At 41.3% G+C, this 21,604-nt stretch overlaps 2 protein-coding genes across 4 annotated transcripts in view; one reads left to right on the top strand and one right to left on the bottom strand.

Moving 5' to 3' along the window:
* clxn (calaxin) overlaps window positions 1-20,352 on the top strand; it is a 27,886-nt gene extending 7,534 nt beyond the window's left edge. The window contains exons 3-7 of one of the 3 annotated variants that reach the window (XM_078238970.1): window positions 9,605-9,709; window positions 9,811-9,962; window positions 15,774-15,821; window positions 15,925-16,029; window positions 18,121-18,736. In XM_078238970.1, coding sequence (XP_078095096.1) covers window positions 9,605-9,709; window positions 9,811-9,962; window positions 15,774-15,821; window positions 15,925-16,029; window positions 18,121-18,171 — 461 coding nt within the window. In that variant the 3' untranslated portion in view covers window positions 18,172-18,736. Of the gene's footprint in view, window positions 1-9,604; window positions 9,710-9,810; window positions 9,963-15,773; window positions 15,822-15,924; window positions 16,030-18,120 lie in introns of all 3 variants that reach the window. The other 2 variants (XM_078238981.1, XM_078238992.1) reach the window with 2 other exon arrangements.
* The window catches only part of rbm48 (RNA binding motif protein 48), an 18,165-nt gene continuing 15,631 nt past the window's right edge, over window positions 19,071-21,604 (bottom strand). The window contains exon 5 of the mRNA XM_078238958.1: window positions 19,071-21,020. Coding sequence (XP_078095084.1) covers window positions 20,949-21,020 — 72 coding nt within the window. The 3' untranslated portion in view covers window positions 19,071-20,948. The remainder of the gene's footprint in view (window positions 21,021-21,604) is intronic.

Here is a 21,604-nt window from a genome sequence, read left to right as displayed (position 1 = left end):
TCCTTTTTTCAAAAATACTTTTGCACCTGTACTACCACTGTAGGCGACCCCTACATGGGGTTACCTGCAGCTGGTACATGACCCCAGGCAGATAGGGAAGAGAATTAGCACAGGCACTCTATTCTGCCACCAGCAGACCACCTCCAGGCAGCTGTACTATCCCACAGCTTGTGGGGGCCTGGAGGCTGACTGGATAATCCCAGTTGGCCTTCAACACCAGGCCTCAATAAACCTTTAATTAGTTCAATTGTCTACCTGCTACTTTTTAAAAATTCATTCATGGGATGTGGGCACCGCTGGCTGGGGCAACATTTATTGCCCATCCCTAATTACCCTTGAAAAGATGGTAGTGAGTTGCCTTCTTGAACCATTGCTGTCTGTGTGGTGTAGGCACACCCACAGTGCTGTTAAGGAAGGCGTTCCAAGATTCTGACCCAGCGACAGTGAAGAAACGGCAATATATTTCCAAGTCAGGATGGTGTGTGGCTTGGAGGGAACTTCTAGGTGTTAGCATTCCCATATATCTGTTGGACTTGTCCTTCTAGATGGTAGTGGTTGTGAGTTTGGAAAATGCTGTTGAAGGAGCCTTGGGGAGTTCCTGCAGTGGATCTTGTAGATGGTACACACTGCTGCCACCGTGTTTCAGTGGTGAAGTAAATATATGTTGGTGGATGGGGTATCAATCAAGTGGGCTGCTTTGTCCTAGATGGAGTTGGACTTCTTGAGTGTTGTTGGAGCTGCATTCATCCAGGCAAGTGGAAAGTATTCCTTCACACCCTTGATTTGTGCCTTGTAGATGGTGGACAGGCTTTGGTGATTCACGAGATGAATGACTTGCCTCAAGATTTCCAGCCTCTGACCTGCTCTTGGAGCCACAGTATTTATATGGCTAATCCAGTTCAGTTTCTGGTCAGTGATAATCCTCAGGATGTTGATAGTGGGGTTTCAATGATCGTAATGCCATTGGGGCAATGGTTGGATTCTCTCTGTTGGAGATGGTCATTGCTTGGCAGTTTGGAAGGTAGCCCTGCCAGCAACCACCCCATCCTGCCTCTGGTCCAAGGATGGGAAGGAGCCAGGAACTAGCACTCCAGCAGGTGGCATTATTTTCAGTGCCTACCTACCTCTGTTCCTGGCCCTGGTTGTGTTGTGGATTTTTGAATTATCTACAGAGTTCCCAATCTGCATGCTACTGTAGAGATGGTATGACAAATAGAGGCCAGGTAGTGTATTATAGGTTAGGTCATTTTGTAAATTAAAAATAAATGACTCCACTTCTTTCAAGCAAGAGACTGACTGGATGAGCTCTGCCATGAATTTATTTGGGATATATGCTTCTTAGAACATAGAACAGTACAGCACAGTGCAGGCCCTTCGGCCCACGATGTTGTGCCGAACTTTTCCGAAACCAAGATCAAACTATCCCACTCCCTATCATTCTTGTGTGCTCCATGTGCCTATCCAATAACCGCTTGAAAGTTCCTAAAGTGTCCGACTCCACTATCACAGCAGGCAGTCCATTCCACACCCCAACCACTCTCTGAGTAAAGAACCTACCTCGTACATCCCTCCTATATCTTCCACCACGAACCTTATAGTTATGCCCTCTAGTAACAGTTACATCCACCCGAGGAAATAGTCTCTGAACGTCCACTCTATCTACCCCCCCTCATCAACTTATAAACCTATTAAGTCGCCTCTCAACCTCCTCCGCTCTAAAGAGAAAAACCCTAGCTCCCTCAACCTTTGCTCAGAAGACCTACCCTCCAAACCAGGCAGCATCCTGGTAAATCTCCTTTGCACTCTTTCCAGTGCTTCCACATCCTTCTTATAGTGAGGTGACCAGAACTGCACACAATATTCCAAATGTGGTCTCACCAAGGTCCTGTACAGTTGCAGCATAACCCCACGGCTCTTAAACTCAATCCCCCTGTTAATAAACGCTAACACACTATAGGCCTTCTTCACGGCTCTATCCACTTGAGTGGCAACCTTCAGAGCTCTGTGGATATGAACCCCAAGATCTCTCTGTTCCTCCACATTCCCCAGAACCCTACTTTTGACCCTGTAATCCGCATTCAAATTTGTCCTACCAAAATGAATCACCTCGCACTTATCAGGGTTAAACTCCATCTGCCATTTTTTGGCCTAGCTCTGCATCCTATCAGTGTCTCTTTGCAGCCTACAACAGCCCTCCACCTCATCCACTACTCCACCAATCTTGGTGTCATCTGCAAATTTACTGATCCACCCTTCAGCCCCTTCCTCCAAGTCATTTATAAAAATCACAAATAGCAGAGGACCCAGCACTGATCCTTGTGGTACACCGCTGGTAACTGGTCTCCAGTCTGAAAATTTTCCATCCACCACCACCCTCTGTCTTCTATGAGATAGCCAGTTACTTATCCAATCGGCCAACTTTCCCTCTATCCCACACCTCCTTACTTTCTTCATGAGCCGACCATGGGGGCCTTACCAAACGCCTTACTAAAATCCATGTATATGACATCAACTGCTCTACCTTCACCGACACACTTAGTTACCTCCTCAAAAAATTCAATCAAATTTGTGAGGCAAGACTTACCCTTCCCACTCTAAAATACACCAAGTCCATGAAATGTTTACCCATCTTCTCCCTGATGGAAGCCTTCAAGCTGACTGTTTGGAGCTTGGTGGCATTGTTTTAGAGTATAAAAGTTGGCATATGATGTTGCAGTTATATAGAATGTTGGTTAGGCCACATTTGGAATACTGCACCCAGTTCTGTTCACCACACTACCAGAAGGACGTGGAGGTTTTGAAGAGAGTGCAGAAAAGGTTTACCAGGATGTTGTCTGGTATGGAGGGTATTAGCTATGAGGAGAGATTGAGTAAACTAGGGTTGTTCTCCCTGGAAAGACGGAGGTTGAGGGGCGACCTAATAGAAGTTTATAAAATTATGAAGGGCATAGATAGGGTGAACAGTTCGAAGCTTTTTCCCAGGTCAGAAATGACAAACACAAGGGGTCACAAGTTCAAGGTAAGGGGGGCAAGGTTCAACACAGATATGCGGAGGATGTATTTTACACAGAGGGTGGTGGGGGCCTGGAATGCACTACCAAGCAAGGTGGTTGAGGCAGACAAGCTAGGATCATTTAAGACTTATCTAGATAGCCACATGAACAGACTGGGAATAGAGGGATACAAACGGATGGTCTAGTTAGGAAAACATGATCGGTGCAGGCTTGGAGGGCCGAAGGGCCTGTTCCTGTGCTGTTTTGTTCTTTGTTCTTTGTTTTAAATTCCCCAGATCGTGTGTTCACCCCAGCTTATCAGCTGTCCAAAATCTGCATCTCTTTGTCTGTAGGTTCTGCTCTTGACAAATTTGGTGTAAGCTGTGGCTCAGTGAATCAGAAGGTAGTGGCTTCAAACCCCATTGCAGGACTGGAGGCACAATAGTCAAGGCTGACGACACTCCAGTGCAGTATTGGAGGAGTGCTGCTCTGTTGGAACAGCCATCTTTCAGATGAGACGGTAAACCATGGCCCACATCTGCCCTCTCAGATGGCCTTAAAAGGTCCCATGCTATTATTTTGAAGATGAGCAAGGGAATTATTTGATTTGATTTTGGTTTGATTTATTATTGTCACATGTATTAGTATACAGTGAAAGGTATTGTTTTTTCATGCTACACAGACAAAGCATACCGTTCATAGAGAAGGAAAGGAGAGAGTGCAGAATGTAGTGTTACAGTCATAGCTAGGGTGTAGAGAAAGATCAACTTATTGCGGGGTAGATCCATTCAAAAGTCTGATGGCAGCAGGGAAGAAGCTGTTCTTGAGTTGGTTGGTACGTGACCTCAGACTTTTGAATTTTTTCCTGATGGAAGAAGGTGAAAGAGAGAATGTCCAGGGTGCGTGGGGTCCTTAATAATGATGGCTGCTTTTCCGAGGCAGCGGGGAGTGTAGACAGAGTCAATGGATGAGAGGCTGGTTTGCGCGATGTATTGGGCTACATTCATGACCTTTTGTAGTTTCTTGCGGTGTTGGGCAAACCAGGAGCCATATCAAGCTGTGATACAATCAGAAAGAATGTTTTTTATGGTGCATTTGTTAAAGTTGGTGAGAGCCATAGCTAACATACCAAATTTCCTTAGAAATTAGAGGCGTTGGTGGGCTTTCTTAACTGTGGTGTTGGCATGGGGAGACCAGGACAGGTTGTTGGTGATCTGGATGCCTAAAAACTTGAAGCTCTCGACTGTTTCTACTTGGTCCCCATTGATGTAGACAGGGGCATGTTCTCCACTCTGCTTACTGAAGTCGATGACAATCTCCTTTGTTTTGTTGACATTGAGGGAGGGATTATTGTCAACGCACCTGTTCACCAGATTCTCTATCTCATTTCTGTACTCTGTTTCATCATTGTTTGTGATCCGATCCACTATGGTAGTGTCATCAGCAAACTTGAAAATTGAGGGGGGAATTTGGCCACACAGTCATAGGTGTATAAAGAGTATAGTAAGGGGCTGAGGACACAGCCTTGTGGGACACCAGTGTTGAGGATGATCGTGGAGGAGGTGCTGTTGCCTATCCTTACTGATTAAATAAATTATCCCTAGTGTCCTTCTGATTAGTGATCAGTGTCCTTACTGATTACAGAATTATCCCAGTGTCCTTCACAATAACAGATTATCTGGTCATTATTGCATTGCTGTTTGTGGGAATTTGTTGTGCATGGTGAGTTGCTGTGTCTCCTACTCTACAACAGTGACTACTTTTCAAAAGTACTGCATTGATTTTAACGTGCTTTGGAACATCTGGTGGTCATGAAAGGTGCTCTATAACTGCATGTCCTTTTTTGTTGCTTTTTGGTCATTGTCTATCTTTTAAGGTACCTGCTCTTTCTGTGCCTTTTGTGGTTTAGACCTTGGACTTGATTTTCATAATCTGTAGTTTGTCAAAAATATCAAGAAATGTGATGAGCATTTTAAAATTGTCCGACTTGTTTTACTTGTTCTTGGGATATGGTGACATTGGTAAGACTGCATTTGTTTTCCATCTCAAGTTATCTTGAAAAAGCGTTGGTGTGCCTTCTTCTTGAACCATTGCAATAAAAACAATTTGCGTTTATGTAAGCTTTTAATGTAGAAAAGTGGTTTGCAACGCTTGGAAAATCACGATAACGATCAACCAATAGTGAAAGAACAATGGAAATATTGGGCAGAATTTACTAGTGCCTGGAAGACGTGCTGGGAGAAACAAAACAGTGACCCATAGGCAGTGAAGTCAGCCCCCGCAGCACCAATTATCTTCCTGGAAGGGTTCCTCTCCAATCTTAGGCCCTGAATTTTTCTTTTACACTTACTAGCCCAGTTCCCAAGGTCTCTAACCCACTTTGGCAATTCCCACCTTTCCTATGGCACTGCTGAGCCTCTGAGCTGCTGGCCCTCTGATTGAGCTGGCAGTGTCAGAAACCTGCCAGCTCTCTTTAGTTGGATATTGTGTGCACAGTTGACCATCTGTGGTCAAATTGCTGAGGCAGTCCAACTGCTGGCAATTGTGGGTTGAGGAGTTGCTTTTCACCCCCACATCAGGGGGCCAACGATGCCTGCGATAAAAATTTAAACCATTATGTCAGATATGCGTGATCAGTAGAAAGTAGAACACTTCATGTAATCCAGCTGGGCATTGTGAGATCTTTATCAAGCTTGGTGCATTGTAGAAAGGGAAGAAGTTACCTGAATTCCAAGGAGCAGGTGCTTGCTTAGCCACGTAATGCACTGTTGTGGTGGTAAACTTTTTCAAGTTTGCAAGGCTGCCTAAGGATTTCTGACATTCGGATACATCAGTGGGTAGATCAGCACAGCAGACATGTGATATTTTATGCCTTTGAAAATGCAAGGATAAGCTTCAAAAGTCAATGCTAGGACAAAAGAAACAGAGAAAAAAACTTGTATGGAAATGTTCTCAATACTTACTCCACCTTAACTTCAGTGAAAGGTCAGTGAAAACACTGAAGGAACCATGTAAATGACTTAAGTTGTGGTGGGTGATTGAGAAAACCCCAGCATAATTCTTCCCCATAGTTTCACACAGCTGCAGAGAATGGTCATTTGTTGGAAGGGAAACAACCAAGAAATAAGAAGTGGCAAAAATGCAGCCTTTCTCCCTTGATGACTCAACAATTGTTCAAATTAGATGAATGAAAGACTGGGATGTTTCCATATTCAATCATTAACATATCTTGAGTTAGTACACTTAGTTGCTGGGGCATTTGGTAGGGACACCAAATTGGTTTCATCAGCCCCAGGTTTCAGTTCATGATCACTAAACAGTGACTCATACTGGAAGTGTATCTGTGTGGACATCTGGCGTGGATGGGATTGGAGCCTCCTGCTGTTTAAAAACATACAGTCACTTACTGTTAGGGTCCACAGTCAAAACGTACAATTTTGTAGAGCCTGGAGAGTTGGTCAAGAATGCACACCTGCAAGAAGTCAGTATCCCAAGGAGAGAAAAAGAAGAATACTGGTAATCATTTGCTTCTTACACTTAAGGAACACAGAGATTAACTTCCATCGCGTGACTAGAAATAATCTTGTCGAAGATCTCTTATTTCCATTTCCATCAATGTGAGTGAAGATCAGGCGAGATATGTGACAAGCAACTTAATTGATATTGCCTGTTTTACACGATTGCCCAAAAACAAAATACCCCATTTATATTTTTCTGATTAAAGTTACATTTGCTTTATAGGTGAACGTAGTAATCATTTTAATCACAATAATGCTTCACAAACTGCAATGAGATGAATGAGAGCAGTTAGTCTGTGCTTTTAGAAACATAGAAACATAGAAAAACTACAGCACAAACAGGCCCTTCGGCCCCACAAGTTGTGCCGAACGTATCCCTACCTTCTAGGCCTACCTATAACCCTCCATCCTATTAAGTCCCATGTACTCATCCAGGAGTCTCTTAAAAGTCCCTCTTGAGTTTGTCTCCACCACCACTGACGGCAGCTGATTCCACTCGCCCACCACCCTGTGTGTGAAAAACTTCCCCCTAACATTTCCCCTGTACCTACCCCCCAGCACCTTAAACCTGTGTCCTCTCGTAGCAGCCATTTCCACCCTGGGAAAAAGCCTCTGAGAGTCCACCCGATCTATGCCTCTCAACATCTTAGATACCTCAATTAGGTCTCCTCTCATCCTACGTCTCTCCAAGGAGAAAAGACCGAGCTCCCTCAGCCTGTCCTCATAAGGCATGCCACTCAATCCAGGCAACATCCTTGTAAATCTCCTCTGCACCCTTTCAATCATTTCCACATCCTTCCTGTAATGAGGCGACCAGAACTGAGCACAGTACTCCAAGTGGGGTCTGACGAGTGTCTTGTATAGCTGCATCATTATCCCCGGACTCCTAAACTCAATCCCTCGATTGATAAAGGCCAGCACACCATATGCCTTCTTAACCACCTCCTCCACCTGCGGGGCCGATTTTAGAGTCCTATGGACCCGGACCCCAAGGTCCTTCTGATCCTCTACAGTACTAAGAGTCTTTCCCTTTATATTGTACTCCTTCATCCCATTTGACCTGCCAAAATGGACCACTACGCATTTATCTGGGTTGAAGTCCATCTGCCACTTCTCCGCCCAGTCTTGCATCCTATCTATGTCCCTCTGTAACTTCTGACATCCCTCCAGACTATCCACAACCCCACCAACCTTCGTGTCGTCGGCAAACTTACCAACCCATGCCTCCACTTCCTCATCCAGGTCATTTATGAAAATGACAAACAGCAAGGGTCCCAGAACAGATCCCTGGGGCACGCCACTGGTGACCGACCTCCATTTAGAAAAAGACCCATCTATACACACTCTCTGCCTCCTTTGGGCGAGCCAGTTCTGGATCCACAGGGCAGCAGCACCTTGGATCCCATGCCCTCTCACTTTTTCTAGAAGCCTTGCATGGGGGACCTTATCGAACGCCTTGCTAAAATCCATGTAAACCACATCTACCGCTTTCCCTTCGTCAATGTGTTTAGTCACATTTTCGAAGAACTCCACCAGACTCGTAAGGCATGATCTGTTTATGACAAAGCCGTGCTGAGTATTCTTGAGCATACTAAACCTCTCTAAATGCTCATAAATCCTGTCCTTCAGGATCTTCTCCATCAGCTTACCAACCACTGAGGTTAGACTCACCGGTCGGTAATTTCCTGGGCTATCCCTATTCCCCTTCTTGAAAATAGGAACCACATCCGCAATCCTCCAATCCTCCAGCACCTCTCCCGTCTCCATCGACGACGCAAAGATCATCGCCAGAGGCTCTGCAATCTCTTCCCTCGCCTCCCACAGTAACCTGGGGTACATCCCATCCGGACCCGGCGACTTATCTATCTTGATGCCATTCAAAGATTCCAGCACAACCTCTTTCTTAAAGTCCACATACTCAATCTTTTCAGTCCACCGCAAGCCCGCAGTACATCCACCCAGGTCCTTTTCCTCTGTGAAAACTGAGGCAAAATACTCATTAAGCACCTCTGCCATTTCTACTGGTTCCGTACAGACTTTCCCGCCTTCACCTTTTATAGGCCCTATTCCTTCACGTCTCATCCTTTTACTTTTCACATATTTATAGAACGCCTTAGGGTTCTCCTTAATCCTACGTGCCAAGGCCTTCTCGTGACCCCTTCTGGCTCTCCTAATTTCCTTCTTTAGTCCCTTCCTACAAGCCGTATACTCATCTAGATCCCTATCTTGTACACTTTCCTTTTCTTTGCGACTAGGTCCCGCACAGCTTTCGTGCACCACAGTTCCTTTAACCTACCAACACCTCCCTGTCTGCTCGGAACGTTGTCCTGTAGAACTCTAGACAGACATTCCTTGAAAAACTGCCACCTCTCTTCAGTACATTTCCCCAAGAATACCTCCTTCCAATTTACTCCTCTAATTTGCTGCCTTATGTCTTCAAATTTCCCCTTACTCCATATAAACGCTTTCCTAGCTTGCCTGATCCTCTCTTTTTCCAATGCAAGCATAAAGGAGATAGAGTTACGATCGCTATCCCCAAGATGCTCTCCCACTGAGAGATCTGACACCTGTCCAGGTTCATTGGTCAGTATCAGATCAAGTACAGCCTCTCCTCTTGTAGGTTTGTCCACATGCTGTGTCAGGAAACCCTCCTGAACACACCTAACGAACTCATCCCCATCCAATCCCCTTACGCTAGGGATTTCCAATCTATGTTTGGGATTGCTATTAATTGCTATTTGTAAGTGCAGGATCTTTACCAGCAATGAGATATTAAGCTGCCATCAAGGCTATCCCCGATAAAAAGCAATAATGGTAAAAATGTATTTTAATCTGTTTCAGAGTTTTAGCAGTAGGCATGTTTTACATTTTTCTCATAACTGTCAGTGGAGAGGAGGTTCTAATTCACAGTTCATTTTGTTCTTGATTAAATATTTCAGTGTTGGTTTATCCTCTTATAATTAACTGGCTTGTATCCCATGCAAAGTTTAAACTCTGTAGCTGACCTTTTAGATGGCGATCCCAAAGTCCTTGTCAGGCCTTTACTATCGACTGAAAAATCTTCAGCACTTAATGTGACTTTCTTTTTTTCAGTTTTTCGTGCATTTGACAAAGATAATGATAGCTATGTTAACATGAGAGAATGGATTGAAGGGCTATCAATATTCCTCCGTGGGACTTTGGATGAAAAAATTAAATGTAGGATAATTTATATATTTATTGAATTATGTAAAATATATGTAAGTATTTGGATGTCAATTAATAAACTAAAAGTTACTTCTTGATTTATTTTGATCCAGTCTGTTTTGACGTTTTTGATCTGAATGGAGATGGGTTCATTTCACGAGAGGAGATGTTTCATATGCTCAAAAGCAGCCTAATCAAACAACCAACAGAAGAAGATCCTGATGAGGGAGTTAAAGACTTGGTAGAGATAGCGCTGAAAAAGATGGTGAGAAAACTGCATGAAGAATCAGATATGCTCTTCTTGAGTTTATTTTCTAAAGAGCAACCTCTGCACAATACACTTCCATCCAGCTGTTCCCTGAGGGTAGGGAATGCAACCGTGTCTTTCGGGCAAAAACGAACAATATCCAGTGATGAGAAAGATCACACAGGCATGATGTCACCAAACATTTTAAAGGGAGCTCCTGGTTTTGTGATTTTTTGTAAAAGTGTAGGGAATGCACTTGAGAAAAATGGAAGACCTCACAACATGGGTAATATTTTCATTTCCACACAAAGTAAAAGGAAGATAATTCAGTTTCATGTTTGTTTTTTAAGAAAATTGATTTTATGGCCTTATCATATCAGAACATCTCAAAATATTTACACAATTAATTACATTTCTGCTGTTTGCCATTCTATCAATGAATAACGCTATTCAAGAATCGGGATGCATCTGTGGGACATTTGATAGCAAGATAAAATCAACTTTTATAGATTAACCTTTTACAGATTAGACTAGGAAGGATACATTGTTTGCATACCTCGTAGTGAAAATCATGATGTAAAAATTGCTTGCATTTATATTACACTATTTTACAGCCAATTTCTTTCTATCTCCCACAAACAGCAATGTGACGGTGACTAGATAATCTGATTTTGTGATATTGATTGAGGGGTAAATATTGGCTAAGACACAGGGAGAACTGCCCTGTTTTTTCCCAAAATACTATGGGATTTTTTAACATCCACATAAATAGGCCTTAGTTTTATGTCTCATTTGAAACGCAGCACCTCCGACAGTGCAACACTCCCTCAACCTAGATTTCCATGCTCAAATCATAGAGTGGGATTTGAGCCTACAACTCTGGCACAGGGTTGCTATCGACTTAGCTACAGGAAGAACAAGATGAGTCTCACACTTCAGACTCAGCTTTGAAAAGAGACTGATAAAAAATGAAGTTATTTTATTAAACAGATAATTGCTGGATTCTTTTCAAAAACCGAGGCAGATTGATAGTTTAGCTGTAAAGTAAGTTGATGTGAGCCTGCTGAACTCGAAGATTAGTGCAGAATTAACAAATCTCAAACAAACTGAGATTGAAAGGATAGTTCTCCATCAGAGATTAGTGGATTTTAATGCAATGTTGATTGGTTTCCCTTTTAAAATAGAGTTGGAAGAACAAAATTGAGTTACAAGAAAATGTGAAAGTAGCATTGGTTAAATATGTGGAACACGATATTTCTAAAGGTTTCTTATCTTGAAAATGTAGTGTTCAAGTAAAGCAGCTGAGTAAAACTTAACAATGTAGGATGGAAGTACAGATAGATGTTCTGAAAACTTGCTTCCTCTACCTTTCAGGGGGCAGAAATGTTGGTCAGAATTTTACCAGCCCATGGTTGCAGGAACAGAGGTGGGCTGGAGAAGTGCGGCACGGTAGCACAGTGGTTAGCACTGCTGCTTCACAGCTCCAGGGACCTGGGTTCGATTCCTGGCTTGGGTCACTGTCTGTGTGGAGTTTGCACATTCTCCTTGTGTCTGCGTGGGTTTCCTCCGGGTGCTCCGGTTTCCTCCCACAGTCCAAAGATGTGCGGGTTAGGTTGATTGGCCATGCTAAAATTGCCCCTTAGTGTCCTAAAATGCGTAGATTAGAGGGATTAGCAGGTAAAATATATGGGGGTAGGGCCTGGGTGGGATTGTGGTCGGTGCAGACTCGATGGGCCAAATGGCCTCTTTCTGCACTGTAGGGTTTCTATGATTTCTATGAAGTGCTGGTAAAATGGCATGGGATTGCATCAGAATGGCTCCCTGGTATAATTCTGCCACTGAACAATTTTATGAAATGTGGGCACTGCCACGAGTCAGTGGCTGACAGATCAGTGTCAGGCAGCTATCTAAGGTTGATAAATAGCAAATTGTCTGGGAGTTTGCAAGCCTTTTTCAAATTTGTGAATGGTGCATGTGTTTCTCAGAAGTTCACCTTCATGGAAATGTTCGAGCACCAGCATCTTATGAGACTGCATCTCTCAAGGCATCTGGTGAAGGAGCTGTATGTTAGCTTAGAGCAGGAGTCAATGGCATTGGAAAGTGGGGGACACCTATATGCCTATAGCATTAAAGGTGACATTGGCGTTCAATGTTTTTGCCTGTGGTTTGAACAAAGAACAAAGAAAGAACAACGAAAATTACAGCACAGGAACAGGCCCTTCGGCCCTCCAAACCTGCACCAACCAAGCTGCCCAACTGAACTAAAACCCCCTACCTTTCCGGCGACCATATCCATCTATTCCCATCCCATTCATGTATTTGTCAAGATGCCCCTTAAAAGTCACTATCGTATCTGCTTCCACTATCTCCCCTGGCAGCGAGTTCCAGGCACCCACCACCCTCTGTATAAAAAACTTGCCTCATACATCTCCTTTAAACCTTGCCCCTCACTCCTTAAACCTATACCTCCTAGTAATGGACTCTTCCATCCTGGGAAAAAGCTTCTGACTATCCACTCTGTCCATGCCCCTCATAATCTTGTAGACTTCTATCAGGTCGCCCCTCAACCTCCATCATTCTACTGAGAACAAACCAAGTTTTTCAAACCTCTTCTCATAACTAATGGCCTCCATACCAGGCAAAGCCTCCACATCCTTCTGGTAGTGTGGCGACCAGAATTGAACACTATATTCCAAGTGCAGCCTAACTTAGGTTCCATAAAGCTACAACATGACTTGCCAATTTTTAAACTCCGTGCCCCAGCTGATGAAGGCAAGCATGCTGTATGCCTTCTTGACAACCTTCTCCATCTGCGTTGCCACTTTCAGTGACCTGTGTACCTATACACCGAGATACCTCTGCCTATCAATACCCTTAAGGGTTCTGCCATTTACTGTATATTTCCTATCTGTATTAAACCTTCCAAAATGCATTACCTCACATTTGTCCGGATTAAACTCCATCTGCCATCTCTCCACCCAAACCTCCAACCGATCTATATCCTGCTATATCCTCTGATGGTCCTCATCGCTATCCACAAATCCACCAACCTTTGTGTCATCCGCAAACTTACTAATCAAACCAGTTATATTTTCCTCCAAATCATTTATATATATAGATATAACAGCAAAGGTCCCAGCACTGATCCCTGAGGAACGCCATTTGTCACAGCCCTCCATTCAGAAACGAGCTCTTGTTCCAGAGATTGTCTGGAAATCTATGTGGCACCTCTCAGTCAAGGATAATGACGGTCGTGGATGCCATGGACTAGACAATGAAGGTCATGGATGCCATGCACTAGACATTATCTCATCAAGCCAAGAGGGCAATTGGTTTTAGGGCCATGGCCGGGTTTTCCAGGTGCATAGGTTAATTGGCTGTACTCGAGCAATCATCAAGGTTCCCTCAGAGCAGCCACGGGGAAGTTTGCACAACCTGAATATTCAAGTTGTCTGTGACTGCTGTAAGTGGATTATGCAGGGTTTCTGGGAAGCCATCATGACTCCCATCTCCTTAGACAGGTCCAAGTGCCTCAGCTATTCAGGCTGTTTGAAAGCCTTTCTGGTTGGATCCTGGGGGACAAGAGGTACCCACTGAAGACATGTCATCTGAACCCACTATTCAACCCAAATACACAGAAAGAGCACATGTAATTATTATCATCTGACTACAAGAGACACCCTCAAGCAGGTCTTTGGCTCTCTGAATATGAGGTTTAGATGAACTCTCTTCCCCAAAAGGCAGCGGAAGCAGAGTCTTTGAATATTTTTAAGGCAGAGGTAGTTAAATTCTTAATAAGAGGGTGAAAGGTTATCGGCGGTAGACAGTAAATTACAATCAGATCAACCATGATCTTATTGAATGGCAGAGCATGTTCGAGGGGTTGAGTGGCCTGCTCATTGAAATGTTTGTAAGAGATGGGGTGGGTCCTATCATGGGCAAAGTGGGTGTTTAGAGGTACAGGGCAAGGCTAGAATACTTAAGAGTTATAAGGCAAAGGAATCAGTTACAAAGTATAGGTAGCAGCGGAGATAGTGGGGGCAATTAATGGTGTGAAAATTGAAAGGGAGGAGTTACTGGAAAGGCCTATACTTGGGGAAAGTAAGTCACCTGGTCCGGTGGCTTGCATCATAGATTGCTAAGGGACATGGAGGTGGAGATAGCAGAAAGGCGCACCTTAATCTTTCATCAGGTTATCCACTTGATTGGTAAAGTTCAGCTCATTGTCTTCCCCTTCTCCTAAGGACCAGCCTTAAGTGATGAATAGGTTGGTAGAGTACATAGCAGTGGAATAGCGACGTTCAGTGGAAGAAATGAGTTGGAACCCTCTTATGGTTGTTAAGCCCTTGATTTGATATTCGTGATTCTTAATTATATCAGATTTCCTGTTTATTTCCTTTCATAATATATAGAAAGAACATTTTAAATTAAAATCCAAGAGATTCTATTCGTTAAGGAATGCGCAATTTTATTTTTTGTCTGGAACTGAGAAATAAATTGAGAATAATATTTTCCAGCTTGTGAATCAAGAAACCTGTCTTAAGACATGTGACAAAAGTCAATGTTTTAATGTGTCACAGTGTTTTTCTTTTAGTTTATTGTATAATTTTTCTTGAGTCAGATTTTGATCTACAAGGTTATGAGAAGGTTGCAGGAGAAAATTTAAGACGACAATCAGATCAGCTATGATCTTATTAAATGGTGGAGCAGTTCATCAGTGAACTCACATCCTTGAACTGTTGTCTTTATTTCCACCCCGTTTCCCCCTGAAACTCCATCCATATCTTTGTTACCTTCATACTCAGCCTTGCCAAAACCTTGCTCACTGGAATAATTTCCAGCTCACCAGAGATCCACCACTCCATCTTGTTACCACAAAATCTCCTAGCTACCCCACAGACTAACATGATTGGCTCTGAATGCCATTCTTTATCCATTTCATAATCTATATCCTCTTCAAATTGATAGCTTTCATTACCTTTGAAATCTCCAATCTTATACCCCTGCCCACATACTCCATTTTTTCCAACTTTCTTATTTCTGCTATATTCTCCCCAACTTCTATTCTACAGTATTGAACAGAGCTGGCTTGTTGGAACTTCTGGAACTCTCTCCCCAAACAACTCCTTACTGTAGTGCTCCACAAGAGCTTCCTTAAAACATATTCCTTTGGTGCTGTTGGGGCACCTATCCCAATTCCTTTCCTAAATCTGCTTTGGTCTAATCTGCAACAGTGACATGCTGTGGGATGAATTACAATGTTAAATGCACAATGTAAATTTAATTTCTTGTTTTAAATTTATTTAGATCAGTTTCAGATGCTGTAAAAATAAAATATAATCTCAAATCTTTGAAAAGTTATTATAAGCTATCCTTTTGCTTAGCATGGAACATTGCAATGTTTCCGGCATGATTTTTTTCCCCAAAATGTTTGCTGTTCATTAAAGTGAAGGATGTCAGTGCTGAAATATGAGACATTACCATTTTTAGAAAAGTAAGGGGTTTCACTTTCATGGGGGTTCTCTTGCATCTTTGCCAGAAGAAATAGTTTTTCCATTGTTTCTACAAATCTTCCATAAAAGTTCTGGAGAATCCATACTAAAGTTCTCCCTTAATACCTGCAACAAGTACTTCTAAATCAGGAATCGCAGAGCAAATTACCTAATAAAGCTCCTGTATTTTTCCCCAACACCTAGCCCTCCAGTTGAAATTTCCAGTGCTCACAACACCTATCCTAATCTTTTTAAGTGAGGTTGACAATTTGAACTAAAGTATGAGCCCACAGTGACTAAAAACTAGATTTTAACTGCCTAAATAAATCTTTTGTAGGACCGTTACTTTTGGAAGAGTATTGGAAGAGGGCACCAAATGCTAAAGGTGAATGGACAATGTGGTAATTTCCTATACCACTCAATTGCTCTGTGTAATCTAATTCTATATGATTAATTCTTGTTGCAAAATGTGTCTTTTTCATTACTAGGACTATGATCATGATAACAAAGTTTCATATGCAGACTTTGAGAAGGCAGTAAAGGTTGATAACCTCTTGTTGGAAGCTTTTGGACCCTGCCTACCAGATTCAAAGGTAGGCTGCTTGATGATGCAGTTTAATTGTTGCTTAAATTATTATATGAAGTGAATTATCACTGCATTTTCAACATTATGGATTGTAGTCAAATACCACAATATAATCAATGCAAAGAATATGATGAACACTAGTGAATAGGAAAACCATAAGTCAGTCCCCTCCCTTTTATGGGGAGGCAGTGATGTAGTGATAATGCCACTGGACTGGTAATCCAGAGGTCCAAGCTATTGTTTTGGGCACATGGGTTCAAATCCCACCATGGCAGCTGCTGGAATTTGGTTAATTTGTGTTTTTTAAATAAATTAGGAATTAACCATGAAGCCAGTCATAAAACATCATCTGACTCACTCGGAAATCCTTACCTGATCTGTCTTACATGTGATTCCAGACCCACAGCAATGGGGAAATGACAATGGTACATCCAGCCCTGTTAACACTGCAAAGCCCTCACTAACATCTTGGGGCTTGTGATAAAATTGGAAGAACTTCCCATAGAGTAATCAAGCAACTAGGACACTGACAGGACAGACCCCCTAGAATTGGCAGCACAGTGATATACAGTCTGGAGGAAGATATCTTGGCAGTTCTCAACATCAACTCTGGACCTCAAGAAGTGGGGTCCAGTGGGCGGCTTGATGGCATAGTAGTTAGCCATCATGCTGCCCACTGGAGCTGCTGGGTTCCTGGAGCTGCCTTACAGCTCCAGGAACCCGGGTTCAGTTCCGGCCTTGGGTAACTGTTTGGAGTTCGCGCATTCTCCCCGTGTCTGCGTGGATTTCCTCCATGTGCTCTGGTTTCCTCCCAGTCCAAAGATGCAGGTTAAGTGGATTGGCCATGGTAAATATGTGGGGCTACAGGGATAGGGCAGTGGAGAGGGCCTGGGTAAGATACTCTGTCACAGTCGGTGCAGAGTCAATGGGCCGAATGGCCTCTTCTGCATTGTAGGGACTCTATAAGTATTATGACATCATCCTAAATATGGACAAGAAAACCGCTGTAGCACAGGTCATGGTGAGCTGCCTTCTATAATCGTTGCAGTCCATGCAGTGTAGGTAAATCCATAGTGCTGTTAGGAAGAGATTTCCTGGCTTTTGACCAAGTGAATGAAGTAACAATGATATATGCAGGAATTCTACTGCCCGCAATGGAATCCGAGTGGGTGAAGGGCAGACAATGAAAATGTCCGTTCACCTTGGGCAGGATTTTCTGGTCTTAGGTTGAGCAAAGCCGTAAAGTTCCACCCATTCAGTGGAATTTTCCCTTGCATCATATTGGACATTTGACCTGCCAATGGCAATGATAGTATTTTATTCTGTATTGTGTGGAACATTGTTAAAAGAAATTAGAAGCATAGGTTTTACATTGGATCATTGGCGTGGCAGCCTCTGATTCGCCCACCCTGCCATGATCTCAGCTTCAATAATCCAGGTGCCATATTTAGAGGCTGTAGAGTAGAAGAGTGTTGTGAGGAAAATGTTTTTCACCAGAGGGGGTTGGAGTCTGGAGCAAACTTCCTGAAATTGTGGTAGTGGTATTCAAAAGCAAATTGGATTGCTATCAAAAGAAAGAACGTGCAAGGTTATGGGGAGAAGACAGCGGAGTGGGACTAGGTAGAATGCTCTTTCAGCAAGCCAGAGCAGACTCGATAGGCCAAATGGCCTCCTACAGTGTAAAGTTCCTGCGATAATTCAGACATTTGTAAATAATGTCATACTTACAATACTGAAATGACACGCACAACATCAATTATATTTTCAGCTTGAATGATTGTATAATATACTTGTGCTGTTAATGATCTGAAAAATAGGGAATTTCACTTTTGTGTTTAATTAAATAATTGAAATGCACAAAGTATATTGTAGGTTGTTAATACTGTCTGACAGCTGATTCCTTCTATATATCATGTCGCCTAATGTAAACTGTGCCTTCTACCTGATGTTTATTTCAGTTCTAATATTTTATATGATTGTAGAAAATTGAAACATCTTAGCAGCTACTATAGTGGTGGCACTGGATAATTTGCATAAACTATCGTTTTGAATTCATGAGAAGCTGTCAATAATTATGCTTATTTATCTCTATCTGTAGAGTGCACTTGCATTTGAAGAACAGGCCTTCAAAAAATCCAAGGACGATTAATTTTTGTTGACACTCCATAAGACTGCATCGTCATTTTTTTTCATAATGGTCAATTAAACTCTTCATCATTCATTACCAGCAGGTCAAGCTCTAAGGAATTTGTTAAATTGAGCATTGTACAAATGGTTGTGTTAATCACCTGTGTAAACTCAGTCTTCCTGTTGTACCAACTCAATAACCTTTGCATTAATTACGTAGAATGAGAGTGGTACATTACAGAAAATGCTAATTATTTTTATAAAAACATTTAAATGTTTAAGGTAATAAGTATTTAACATTGCAAAATAAATCTGTACTTCCAGTTATGTTTTTCTTAAAAATTGCTGGAGCAAATATGAAAGTTTGTACAATATTTGCAGGGCCATTGTTGTTTCAAAAACTGTCTTACAATTTTAAAGATAATAGATTTTTTAAATATACGTTTAAGAAAACAATGTACATTTTATGTATAAAAGATAGATGTTTAAATTTGATTCTGGACGATGCATCTCATTATTGTAAACTTTTGCCAATGCCTATCTTATCTGTACAATTAAGTAATAGCTTAAATGAACAACATTTCTTGAATGTTAGTGATTTGTTTACAAGGTTCTGGGTGACAGCCTGCACCTAAAATAGGTGCAGGCACAATATTACTTTAAAATTAGGTGGGAAGTGATATTCTTAGCCCTCCTACCTCACTTTCTAATACAAGAGCAGTAACCAAATAGTTAATCCTGAGGGTTAGCAGCCCCAAAACTGATATTTGAGTGCAGCAGCACTTTTACAGATATCCTACACACCTCACCAACCATGTTTCTGCTTTCTCTTTATCTATGCAAGGTTCTCCCAGATATATTGTCTGCCTAATGTTGAAAGACTTATTTGTTTCAGCTCATAAATAAAAGGTAAGACAAATCCACAATATCCAAGGGGTTTAATTTTAAAAATCAACCTTAGGTGGTATAAACATGAACTGAAACTGGGTGTACATTTACCTGAAATACTTCTTGGGAATGTTTGAAGTATAATTTCCCAGAAGAATAATTCTAGTTTAATTTAGAGTTGTAGTACCATATATTTTAAAAATAGCGAAATAACTGATCTTTTTGAACTGAAAAGAGTCTACCTAAAAGGAAAACTAAAGTTCAAAAATAATTTCTCTTTTAACATTCTCATTTTTTATTTTTCATCTAAAAGCAATTTTCATAAGTATATATTAACTTGATAATATAAATAATCATTTGTACCAAATCACGTAATTCTACTGGATAGAATGAGAAATTTAGTGGTCCTTTGGGATCTAAGTACAAAGTGGCAAAGAAATTTCATTTTGTATAGTGGCTGTGAAAATCAATATCTAGAATTCAGTGCAGCTAGTTGCTGCTATAATCTCCCTACAGTAAATGCTAATAACTCTCTGTGGGAACACACAAAGATTGCTGCACTATGTTTCCTATCATGCTGCTTTCCATTATAACCCTGAATGTTTGCTGCAGATCTCTCCCCACCTTAAATAATGTGTGATGGAAAGAAAAACAGGTGAAGGAAAAAAAAATCAAAACGACCAAAGAAATCAAAAATGCACAAAGAATCATAACATTCACCATGAACTAATAGAGTGCGATACAGGTAGACTGCAAAGTCATTGGAAATTCACTAGTACGTTTACAATTCACTAGTACGTTTGGATGTTACATTCATTAGTATAACATTTCATTAAAAAAACTTCTCTTCTCTGTGACTTCTACCAACAAGGATAAATACAGCAAATTCATGTACCACTATCAGTTCTAATCTCTCCATTGTTCCCAGCTGGGCACATATCCTAATTCCTTCATTGGCACGAAGTTGATACCCAACAATTCACTATTGAACATCATCAATATCACCACAAAATTGCAGCCATTCAAGAGGGCTCCACACCATATTCGCAAGGAAACTTGGGATGGACAGTAAATGTTACCATACCAGAATCACTCATATCCCAAGAACAAATAATAAATTATGCATTTTTCCTCTATCCATTTCACACCATTTCCCTTTTCCCATCAGTAACTGATCTTTGGTCCATCTCTATTTTAGGAAGAGTTAAAGGAAAATACACTTCGCAAAAAAAGTAAAATTGGTCTGTACATTTATTTTTTAATTTTAACAGTCTTGGGGAATGGAAAGTAAAAAAGGTTTCTGTCTTGGTTGTTGACCAATTTCTTGTCTGTTTTTTGCTTTGTATAACTACATTTTCCTGTTTTTGTATTAATGCACAATTCTATTTATTCTTTTCTGTCATTACCCATCATCTTGCTCTCTTTACACATCTTACACTCATGCATTTTGTGTCTTTGGTTCTCTCTCTATTCGCATGTTTTTCTTCATCCTTCATGTCACACTCCTTTTATTGCATATATCCTTTAATTTTCAAAGCCTGGCCTCACGACTTCGATTATTAGAAATCCGATATCAGGACTTGAATACACAATCCAGGTCAACACTCCAGGGCATTATTGAATGATTGCTGCGTTATATGGTACTTCTGCTGAGATATCAAATTGAAGCTGCTTCTGCCTGCACTAGCAAACATTAAAGATCGCACAGCACTTTTTAAAAGTGGAAACTCACATGGTGTCCATGGAAAACTTCCTCTAACTGTTTTATTCATCACTATGGTCTTTGTGGAATCATCTTATATATAAATGGGCTCATGTTTTAGCTTGCATAGCAAGAGCTACTTCTGTTCAAAATGATAAATACAAAGGAATAGCAAGACAATTTTTTTTCATCTTTCAGCAAGTTTATCTTTAGATTCTTCGACGTTGCTTTGGTGGTTTTATTTGTGGTAACTCAGCTTCTGTTGTAGGAACGGACAATACCTTGAAAGCAACAAGAAAAAGTATATTTTAAATGATAAATTTATCCAATTTTTAAAAAACTGTTAGTTTTAAACAAAACTCTCTTAAGCAAAGCAAAATACCTTAATTACTCCTTTAAAATTTGCTTTTTATTACACCCATCCACACATCTTTCTGGCTTAAAAAATACAGGCAAGTAGTTTGTTCCCAGGCCTCTGCCTACCCCGTTCCATTCATGAGCTAATCACTAGGATGTATGGAGCAACAGATGCCTGACACTATTTCAGAACACTAGCCTCCTCTCTTATCACTGTTTGCATGGAAATCTCCATGTGCCACTTGCTTTCCTGTGAAGTAGAGCAGTTGTCACATAAGAAAACCAGTTCAACCAGTTTTCAAACCTCTTCTGCTGTGCAAAAATGAAGTTCTGTAAGATTTTCTTTTAGTTCTTAAATCATAAAATACATAGAATTTACAAGATAGAAATAGGCAATTCAGCTCAATTAATCTATGTTGATAATTATCCTATACCTGTGCAATTAAGCCTGAAATTTCCAGTGTATGTATGTACACATGACCAATCTGGGTGCAGACAAATCAAATAT

This window comes from Mustelus asterias, chromosome 2 (genome assembly GCF_964213995.1).
Source record: "Mustelus asterias chromosome 2, sMusAst1.hap1.1, whole genome shotgun sequence".
Taxonomy (NCBI): Eukaryota; Metazoa; Chordata; class Chondrichthyes; order Carcharhiniformes; family Triakidae; genus Mustelus; species Mustelus asterias.
Note: the sequence above shows the minus strand (reverse complement) of the source record. Positions and strands in the feature narration are given on the sequence as shown.